Source organism: Populus alba, chromosome 1 (assembly GCF_005239225.2).
Source record: "Populus alba chromosome 1, ASM523922v2, whole genome shotgun sequence".
NCBI classification, from domain to species: Eukaryota; Viridiplantae; Streptophyta; class Magnoliopsida; order Malpighiales; family Salicaceae; genus Populus; species Populus alba.
Window position 1 is genome coordinate 10,044,144 of NC_133284.1, and position 11,133 is coordinate 10,055,276.

The 11,133-nt window shown below is 33.7% G+C and overlaps 1 protein-coding gene across 2 annotated transcripts; it reads left to right on the forward strand.

Moving 5' to 3' along the window:
* The first annotated feature begins 2,614 nt into the window (after positions 1-2,614).
* Positions 2,615-5,409, forward strand: LOC118033860 (F-box protein PP2-A12). 2 transcript variants are annotated; one of them, XM_073409657.1, is made up of 5 exons: positions 2,615-3,210; positions 3,669-3,787; positions 3,872-3,929; positions 4,030-4,081; positions 4,818-5,138. In XM_073409657.1, exons 1-5 carry the CDS (start codon positions 2,851-2,853, stop codon positions 4,991-4,993), a joined length of 765 nt encoding a protein of 254 aa, XP_073265758.1. In that variant the 5' UTR covers positions 2,615-2,850; the 3' UTR covers positions 4,994-5,138. The 2 variants fall into 2 exon arrangements, with proteins under 2 accessions (XP_073265758.1, XP_034894881.1); XM_035038990.2 differs by lacking the exons at positions 3,872-3,929; positions 4,030-4,081 and having other exon boundaries at positions 2,639-3,210; positions 4,818-5,409.
* Positions 5,410-11,133: the final 5,724 nt, after the last annotated feature.

The window sequence follows — 11,133 nt, forward strand, 5'->3', positions numbered from 1 at the left end:
CTTGATTATCTTAGCTTACCTCGTGGAGATTAGTATAATGATGAAGAATACCTAAAAAATTGGATTATTGATTGTTGTGTCTTATTGTGCTATTAGTGAAAAAGTTAATATTTGCCATTAGCTGTGGCGTCTTGATCTATGATTGGTGGAGAGGTTGGTTCTTAGCAAGTGGCTTTTAAGGCAACATGCAGGAAGGAAATGGCCTTTGACAAGGAGAGGTAGCCCATCATTTATGTGTAAGTGTAGGTTAATGCAGCATCTGAATTTATTAGAGGTCATAATTCTGCATTAAGATGTGTGTCAGTAGTTGAGAATTTTCTTGGTACTAGGTTGAGGCTTCAATACTTTTTTTGAGGTCGTATCGGGAGAGGAATGGACGAGGCAAACCATTTCAACCTTGATCTAAATGGTCTAGATAGAGCAGGTCATTCGAGCTCGAACATATGGAAATGACAGGTCGTGTGGGCTAGCCTAAATAGTTTGAATTAAAAAAAAATGCACCTTTTGAAATAATTAACACTAGATTTAAGAGGGAGAAAAAACACTTATTATCTCATGTCTATCATGTTATTTTCTCATGTTTTTATTAACGTGTCAGCAAAAACAAGATAATAGTTCAATTAGCTTACTTATTCCTCTTAGAGCGGACAACATTTTCACTAATAAAGTTGAGAATGATTTATGATCATGAAAACAATGTCAAAGCATTGTATAGAAAAATGTCCATGAAGATGTTGATATTTCATTGAAGATATGGAGTTCTAGACATGGAGAATTCATTTAAGACAAAGATTTTCATGTTTGTTGAAGACATGAGATTTTCGTCAGAGATATAGAGAAATATTATTATTTTTATTGAAAAGTTTAAAATATTTTCTCATGTAAGTGGATGTATAACTTTTAGAGATTATTTAATCATGAAAAGTGAATCACGAATCTTTTCTTATTTTTTAGATTGTCTTTCCTTCCTTATAAATTATAAGATGTGACCCCTAACGATCAATGCTTCTATCTAGTTTTTAAAGCATGACATTTCTTAGTATCATAAGCATGATCGTGATTAAAGAAACACAATTTGTTAAGGTCCTTTATGTTTGTTTTTCTTAATGCATGAAAGGATGTATAGATATATTTAACTCTTAAAAAATAACTAGTTGTATTTAAAGCATGACTATAAATAACTAGTTTTTCCTAAAAACATATACATAGCATGTCTAATTGCAAAATTAAAAAAAGAATTCAAACATATATAATATACAAACTATTCTAAAAATAAAACAACATCAAAATCATGGATTCTTAATCATACTCTAGTTTATACTATTAAAACTTCATATTAGTATAAAGGATATTTAATTTTATTGTCACTAAACTTAAACATTTTTATATTTTATAAGTGTTATCTAGTGATGTATAGAGACATTAAAATTTTAAATTGTAATATTTACTCTGCTAAGAGAGTTTGTTGTAGAAATAAAATTATCATTATAAATTTTTAAGAGTTAAATAAAAACTTTTGATAATAAGAGAGAATTTATCAACTTGGTTCTAATTTCTAACCTTGAAAAGGTATAATATAGGATCAAAGAGCTTCTTGTCGATTGTGGGATAAAAGAGATTAAAAAAAGTGGTGGAATAGATTTCGAACCTTGGCGAGGCATTGCTTCCTCAGATTTGGAAGATGGACTAAAGACAATTGGTAATTAACCCTACAATGCTACCTTACCCAGATATCATATATGAATTAACCACCACAACAAGATATTGAGTGTCACGACATTTAACAACCAATCAATTTTAGTTAAATACCAATTACCATAAATTGTTCAAATCTGTCAATAAGTTGTCCTAAGAGAATAGATAGCTTCCTTTTAAATCTTATCTTATCCAAAAAGAGAAACATAAAACCTACTTTCCTTGAAGGAAAATTTTATCAGGTTATATATATATATATATATATATATAAACTTAATACAGTCGCGAACAGTATTTCTTCAATCTTTATTCATCTCAACTGAAGAAATCCACCTTCTCTTCGGTTTTATCCCTGTCAAGTTTTGCTTACTAAACTAAAACAATCTCCTCGTTTTACATTAAGGTTTTATCCCTGTTTGGCTGAACCTGTTTTTTAAAAAAATTCATTTTTTTTTGTTAAAATTGAGTGTGGTTTGTATTTTTTAAATCGTTTTGATATGCTGATATCAAAAATAATTTTAAAAAAATAAAAAAATATTATTGACATGATTTTCAGCATAAAAAATTATTATCATATTTTTAAACACCCTCTAAACACAGGCTAGCGTATTCGATCAGAAATTCACGAGGGTTTTTACTGCTCAACAAACCTGACAGAATTGAGCTTTAAAAAAAAAAAAAAAAAAGAGGAGAAAAGAAAAAACTCAATAATAGGCAAAATTTTCAAACATCTCAAAAATACTTGTTAGAATAAATCACGCCATGAATTTAGCACAGCATCTAAGAAAATCCAGAATCCAAAAGGTGTTAAAATAATAATAATAATATCTAGAAAATCATAAAATTTATAGCAATATATTGAAAACCAACCAAATCCAAAATAAATCTAAACAAAAATCCACTCTGTTTTTTTTTCTATCCGTAAAAAACAAACAACTGTATTTTTGTAACATTTTCCCCCTTCTCTCTGCTTCTTGTCATCAAAAGAAACAAACAAATCTAGGAATAATGTTTGGTGTCTCTCTTTAAAGCTCCCTTTACCTTCCTCTATGCCACTTCTCTTTCGTTTCCTTTTCAATCCCCAATCTCTTTATTATATACCACTTTCTAGTCTCTCTGTTTTTGGGTTCCTCTTTGTTTCTTTCTTTTCTCTTGATGGGCGCTAATCTTTCTTCAAGCTTTGCAGACCCCAATGTTTATTCTCTTGTCGGGTCTTTATGCTTACAACCATCACCACCGCCGCCAAGGATAAAGCCAGGTCTTGGTGATTTACCAGAGAGTTGTGTCGCTTTAGTTCTTGAATATTTAAACCCATCAGAGATTTGCAGATTGGCTAAATTAAACAGGGCATTTCGTGGTGCTTCTTGGGCTGATTTTATTTGGGAGTCAAAATTGCCTGTGAATTATGAAGATTTGATTGAAAGAGTTTTTGGTGAGGGTCTTGAGGATAAGTTGTGTAAGAGAGAGGTTTATACCAGGCTTTGTAGAGCTAATACTTTTGATGATGGCACCAAGGTATGATCTTTTGGCTCTTATTTGTTTGGGTAATAGAAGTAAAAGAAATTCTGGTTTATTGGTTATTTTGTTATTTAGGACATTCAAAAATGGAAACTTTGAGAAAAAGGTGTTTTGTTAAGTTGTAGATTTTCTCTCTGGTTTTTGCAGCAACTAATTATGGAATTTGCATGTTTTTTAATTAAGAAAGGAAAGCGAAGATATTGGAATCTTGATTCTGATTTTGTTTGTTTGGTTTATGAGAATATTCAACAGAAGGAAAATAAAAATTTCTTAACTTCATGTACTGCACGGGGGAAGACTTCCTTTTTTGGCTTGATTTTGAAGTTCAGTTACTTAGAAATGGATCGCAATAGAGAAAAGGAGTAGGAGGATTGTGGATTTTGATTGTTCAATTCTATCAAGTTTTATTGTTTTAGCTTTTTAACTTATTGAATTAAGATTTTGTTTTTGTGCAGAAAGCATGGCTGGATAAGAGAACTGGAGGTGTATGCTTATCCATTGCTTCCAAGGGGTTAGCGATAACAGGAATCGATGATCGAAGATATTGGAATCATATTCCAACAGAGGAATCTAGGTGAGATTATTGAAACTCTTATTTATGTATTGGAATTTTGTTTAGAATTGCAAAATGGTTAGTTTTTCATTATTTATTTCTTAGATTGGCTGGTCAAGTCCAAGTTGATCCGAGCATTTTCTTGTCGAACTTCTTCAAAGAGGTTTTTAGTTATATTTATTTTCATGTTCATTTTGATTCTCTGAATCAAGATTTCTAGTCCATGATGCGAGAGAATTTGAAATCCAGCAACTGTTTTGCAGTTGTGTCTTATTAAATATGAGCTTGGAGGTTATATGATTGGACCTTCAAGGGGTAAGTGAGTTTTGGATTACATTAGAGTTTGTCACTTCCATTTCCTTGTATCAGAAATTATTTTACGTAAGGTAGATTCGTCCGACCCTGAGCCTGAAACCAGTAATGTGACTGAGGAGCATAATTTGATAATTTAACTTCCAGAACTCTTGATCATATCCTCGAAGCTACAAGCTATTGAACACCTTGTCAGTAATGAACCTTCTGTGGTTGCCTTTCTGTCCCCAACCAAGTATCCTCTTCTTTCTTCTTCCCCATGAAGTATGGTCAACAAGTATGAATCCTGGACCTAAGTTCATTTTTCTTTTTTCCTCCTTGAAACAATTAATAGGTTGCTATGGGTGAGGGGAGTACTCATAATCAGCTGATCAATCATTAGACTTGCATCTGATTTGGCTGATTGGATGGTGGTTGTGTCGCTCCTTTCTTAACTATGCATTATTTTGTAGTGTGTGTGTGTGTGAGTGGGGTGGGTGGCAGATAATTCCAAGATCTAATCGAGTAGCTTTCATCTTTCTCCTAGCCACTGCTTCTTCACATGGCAATGCTAGTTGATTTAAAGGATGCTAATTGGTTCTGTTGATACCCTGCATCCTAATGCTTTTGATAAGTGGGCAACTTGGCGTTAATTGAATTGGTTGTTTCTATGTTTGTGCTCAAATTGATGATTACTCCTGTGTAGATATAGTGAAAATAGTGTTGGAATTGATCTGAACTTCCATTGTTTTGCATGCAGCTTCAACTCAGTTGCATATCTTCAGCAAATCTGGTGGTTTGAGGTTGATGGTCAATTTGAATTCCCATTTCCAGCAGGGACCTATGGCCTGTTCTTCAGACTACAATTGGGGCGGGCTGCTAAGAGGTTCGGACGCCGCATCTGTAACACTGAGCATGTCCATGGTTGGGATATAAAACCTGTACAGTTTCAGCTATGGACTTCAGATGGTCAGCATGCCTCTTCCCAGTGTTTTTTGGATGATCCTGGTAAATGGAACCTCTACCATGCCGGGGACTTTGTGGTTGACGGCACCAATGCTTCAACAAAGCTCAAGTTCTCTATGACACAGATAGACTGTACACACACCAAAGGTGGTCTATGTTTGGACTCCATATTAGTATATCCATGTAAATGAAAAGAAGGATTAAGGCATTTTTAAACCGCACTTAACTTTTTAGGGTAGAGTTCGGCGTTGTAGTGAGCTAGGACATCTTTGAGACGAAGCGGAATCTAGTATTTGTTGGTTCTTCAGGCCTTGTATCATTTGTACCCAAGCAATGTATATATTGTCCTCTTTAAGGTTGTTGATAAAGAGTGCAGTTTTTTATTATTGTTTCTCTCGAGGAAATCATTACCACTCTTTTTTATCAGTGGAAGCTGTAAAATAGCTCCATGGATCAAAAGCATATGGATGAATATTAGCGAGAAATTTTGCTTATACGCTTAAATTTGATATCATATGGATGAAGAGAGCTTGCTGCTTTCTTAGTTTCAGGTTTTGCTACTGTTTAAGTATTTTGTTCTGGAGGTTGGGGTATTGTGTTTTAAATGAAGGTGGGGTAAAATTTTTTAATATATTAATATTAAAAATAATTTTTAAAAAAATAAAAAAAATTATTTTAATATATTTTTAAATAAAAAATAACTTTTTCTATGCCCATCAAAACACCAACCAATATACAGTACACTACAGTAACAGTCGGGGAGACAGGCAAGATGGTGATGTTACAAGCTCTCAAGTTTCCTTGGCTCAAGATATTTTTGACACATTGCACTTATTCGTACTTCTTTGTCTTATGTAACTCACAGATGGATTTGACCTCTGGATCCTCGGTGATCGTCGGTTGGATTTGTTCATCATTTGACATGACATTGCGTTTTAATCATATTTTTAAAAGTTTTTTTTATTTTAAATTTTTTTATATTTTTGATAATAAAAATAAATTTTAAAAAAAATATATTATTTTAATTTTATTTTCAAAGGATGTCAAAGGAAAAAATCCTTTGAAAAAAAACATTTACTATATTTATAAACATGCCATTAATTATTAATTAATCTGTATTTTACAATGAGTTAAATAAATCTTTATTTCAATTAAAAAAATAAATTGATGGCATTTTATATAAGTTTCTTGACAATAAAAAATTTAATTGTAAATTTAAAAATTTATACATGTATTTAATTAAATAAATTAAGAATTATTTATGCAACCAAACAAATTAGAAAGCCCAATTCCTAATCAACCAAAATTAACTTGCTAAACTCATGATCTGAATTATAGATTCAATTTGATACAATAATTTTTTTTAATAATTTCTTATTTAACTATTTGTTAAGAAAAATAAACATTCAGAAAATTAAGAACTAACTAAATATTATGGCGTCTATTTGAGATTATAATAAACTTATAAATATCAAATCAAAATAGATTACATTACTTGATTAAAAATAAATAAAATATTAAAGTATAAAATTAAAAAAATCTAAAAAAAATCAATAAAGACCCCATAGTGAATAATCAAATTTTTAAAAAATAAAAAATAAATAAATAAAGACCCAAGACATACAAGTTTGGTTGGCCCAACATTACTGAATCTAAAATAAAAACCTAGATACATATGTTTCAGGGTAGCCCGCGTATTTGAGCTTTTTTTTTTTATGACAAATTGTATTTTTAAAAAGAAAACAAGAAACGTGTCAAATGCTCCACCCATATTCCAATAACCTTTAAGTCATGAAAAAATCAATTAAGGGTTTTCAGCCCCAAGTATTCATTTTTCAATTTTGTTTTTACACAAATACCTACAAAACAACCTAAATCCACATAAACCTCATTATGCCTTCAAACAATTAAAAAAAAAAAAAAATAAAGTAACTTCAAACCTAAAAACTTCTTGAGGTTAAAGAACATCCAAGTTATACTCCTCTGATTAAATAAAACTATTTGACACCAAAATCAATTTTTTAGTCACGAAAAATAAACCATCGTGGTTGTAATCATTATCAACCAAGAGTTTATCTTTTTATATCACTGAAATCCAATCATTTTCTCTCTTATCTCTTGGAATAAAAAATAAAAAAATTAAAAAAAATAAAGTTTTCGAACCATGATTTTGTGAAATACTAAGGGATTGAAAATTCATAATCTGAAAGGTGAAAGGTAAAACTTCGAAAGCCAAGGTTTTTTTTTTTTTTTAACTAATTTCAAAATAACCACTCATGTTCTCTATCTTTTACTTTATTTTTTCTTTTAATTTTGTCATTCCAAATATGAATTAATTAGCCTTCAATTAGGCTACAAAAGGATGAAATCATCCACAAATAAAATTTGATGATTAAAATGAAAAAATAAAAAAGTCACACAGCACAGTGAAATATTGAGCAAAAGCTACAAGTGTCTTAGCCACGTCTTCTAGAGTTTCTTATAATACTTTCCTAATTTGCTCGACAAATTCATCAATTTGGATGGCAAAGAATGTGACCTCATTCTTACCATCTGAGCTGCAGTCAAAGTAACTGTTAAAAATGTGTGACGAATAACAAGCCAAGACAAGAAAAAAAAAAAAAAAAGGTACAGATTGATACGTCAAAAATGAGGGACATTCCACAGCATCAGCCTGTCAGCCCCATAACAGAGCCAAAACATCGTTTTAAACTTCGTTCAAACCCAAAACATCAGCATCAGCCTTGTTACCTTGTATGAGTGTTCTTTTCTACAGTGGTTGGACCACCTAGCCAACAGTCTATTATTAGTCACAAGTACAGAAATATCAGGTCAGAGTTCAACGTGTCGAGCATTGGCCAATGGTTATGTAAATTAGAAAGAGTTAGGAGTTCACAGCCAAGTCTTGCAACAAATCTGAAATTAGTTCATGTCGACATTACAGCATATAATCTTCATCGTCAAGCTTACGATTATCCCAACTGTAACTATAATCAAACGGGCTTGAGGAAAGAAACTCTTTTAAGGCTCTATTTGTATCTTCTATTGAGTCATTACCCAGAAAGATGGAACAAAAAGTACCCTAAAACAAAAACTAACGATTATCCCAACCATATAGCTCATGCTGCCACTTCATATAAGAATGTTATATCCATGAAAAGCATTTTCAGGATCTCAGAAAACTAACGACTGTAACAAAGTTGATGAAACTAGGATTGTCACCAAGTATGAGAATCCGCATTAGAGGCAACCATGAACCCGGCCCCAGGTATTTTCCACAACACCACTTGATGCATTCCTGATGCAACAGCAACTAATGTTTTGTGATCAAAAGTCATCCCATCCGTTGCAGCATCTTGCTCTTGGCACCTGTTTGCAAGCCAGATACAATATCATCAATCTTAGAGCTTCGACCCTAATGATGTTCTCCTCAAGCAAAATTTGGACTGCATGCTCCAGTCAATGCTGGCTACCTCCGCAGGTTGGAGAGTGGGAAATGCCCACGCTGTACTCAAAGTCTTGGGGAACTTGAGATGGTGTGGAAGATGCACTTCTTTCACACCTCTCGTATAAAAGGGATGGCTGCTCCAGTTTACCCACATTTGAGCTAATGCAAGACTTTGGAAATATACAGTGACGCACCATATCAGAGCTATTCAAGAGTCCACCCTTGCTCATAATCGAGTTATCATTGCTGTTTCCACTAGGAAAATGAGAAGTAGACAACTTATTTGGGTCAGTTGGAAAACATTGAGGAACCAATATCAATTTGAGTTTCTTATATGTTGCAATTTTCTTGTAAATCAAATGGTGATATACTATCTGATCCAATATCATCAACGGTGGTTCGATACTTTTTTGAAGCATAAACCAGCTCATTAACCTGCATACAAGAGGACCTGTAAATAATGATTAATAAACAACATACAAGGACCAGGATAGATCGAACATGATCGTTCAGATATTGCAGGTCATATGTACCTTAGATAGAATTGAACTTCAAGGCAACACAGCTCTTCAAGGTCCCTTGAACAAAATTCCCAGGAAAGTATCTGCAAAGCATGCCGAGAAAATAAGATCAATGTGTTATGAAATCCACTGCTCTCATTCAGTGGGCCATAGCTCACCTTTAAATTATGAACAATAATGATACGAAGTTTACCCTGATGAACAACATGAAGCTGGTCATTAACAGTCTCATGAACTGCCTTTCTGCTTCTTATTCAGCCTGGAAAGTACTTCAAATGTTGCCTCTTCCAAGAATTTAAAGAAAAAAAATGATAAAATGTTCCATTGCAAACTTTTAAGAATATAGAACTTTAGCCTTCAGCTAATACCTCAAGCTTTTAAGTTAGACATGAGGGTCTCCAACAGTAACGAATTAAGACAGTCAGTGACAGATGAAGGTCGACATTATAATTTACAAAATTTTAGCAACATAGCAATAATGAACTGTTTTTTGATTTAGAAAGCAACATATTGCCTGACTGAAAAACATGTAGTGCTGATTTGCTTACCAAATCCTCCGCCAGATTTGGCCCAGCTCAAGTCACAATGCCATGTAGCCTGGGAAAGGGAAAAAAAACAGGGAACAAATAGAATAAGTGAGGAAAGATTATATGAAATGGGTATAGGGGGTATTATGCACAAAGAACTGAAACAAGTGTGCGCATCTATTTATGTTTATGGTGGATAATAAAAAAAATATGTCATAAAAATCAGTATTTCGACGGTGGAAAAAAGTACAAATTGACAGCTGATCACATCTGCATGGGAGAACACACCAAAGGCATGAAATCTAGCACTATAGCATGAAGACAAACACCATCGTTTCTTAGCACAAGGAGCATAATACTCAGCAACAAATTTTCTCCAATAAGCAATACGATTGTCCCACACAGAGATAGAGGGGGGGGGGGGGTTAGAACAGCTTCAAGGTGTATTTCTTTGCTCCAGGCGGAAAAATGATGTTAAGATGGAAATAAAGCATCAGCAAGATTCCTGACACAAGTCAACATTAACATCTAAACTACTACTCAAATGATTACATTCTTCATCACATAGTCACTCACAGGTGGTCATTGCTGCAGATGATACACGTATTGCATTAGCCTGCATGAACATCCATTGGTGCACAGATTGGACTTGTGGCAAGGCCCGCCGTTGCAGGTAGTCCCTCGTTTGTAGCTGCTGCTGCTTCATGTTAACTCCCAGAAACTGTAGTGTGACTGCAAAGTATTCTGCTGCTTCTGATTCCCCAACTTATTCTATGGTACTGATGTATGTAGAGTTTGGCGTTGACCTTGCAGATGGACAGAGTCCTGACTTGGTGGTAGCTGCTGAATAAGAATCCCTTGTAGAATATCATTTTTCTTACTGTCTAATCTGGTTTTCTTATGTAGCTGGGAAGTGGAAAGCCCCTCCCTTTAGACATCAAAAGGTGAAATTTTGTCCATGATCTTCCTATTTAAAGCAAGACCCAAGGAAGAAGAGAGAACAACGCAACATCAATTGAACAAATCAGACTGAAATGTGGTACTAAGACCTCCTTGTTGATGTTTCCTTTTCAGCTTTTGTGGTCTATTTTGTCCTCGATGGGCATCTTCCTCTGCTATCGAGCAGGGGGCAGTAGAAGATCCAGAACAGTTAAAATTAGTTGACATCAAGAGAGTGTGGGTAAATCAAGATGGTTAAGACCTTTCAGAACAGCTGAGTTAGCCCCAGTTGGTAAAGAACCTGCTGCGAGACTCAATTCCGAGTTAATCATATTATTTAAAACAGTTTGATTCCTATCCTCATACATGGCACCCACAATGAAATCTGGAATCTTCATTAAAGACCCAGGAAAATTTCCAGATGATGCATTTGAGCAAGAAGCTAGTGCAGCCTAGATTTGACCTCTTTGTAGTATGTTAACAGGATTTGAGAACTTCACCAAGTCTGTGGTCACCTGACACGAATCCATGGAGCTCAGTGCCAACAGTTAATTGTCCAATTAGCTTGTAAAGCCAGCTATTCCGTTGCTGCTTATAGAATGAAATTGAAGACTTGATCAAATTCACACACGAAACTCTTAAAACATAAATATGAACAAAAAAATCCGGATGCAA

Bases quoted from the DNA above. Each gene is read 5' to 3' on its own strand.
- LOC118033860 (XM_035038990.2), top strand. From the start codon at position 2,851: ATGGGCGCTAATCTTTCTTCAAGCTTTGCAGACCCCAATGTTTATTCT. The intron at 3,211-3,668 runs GTATGATCTTTT...GTTTTTGTGCAG, and splicing joins CTTTTGATGATGGCACCAAG to AAAGCATGGCTGGATAAGAG. The intron at 3,788-4,817 runs GTGAGATTATTG...TTTTGCATGCAG, and splicing joins ATTCCAACAGAGGAATCTAG to CTTCAACTCAGTTGCATATC.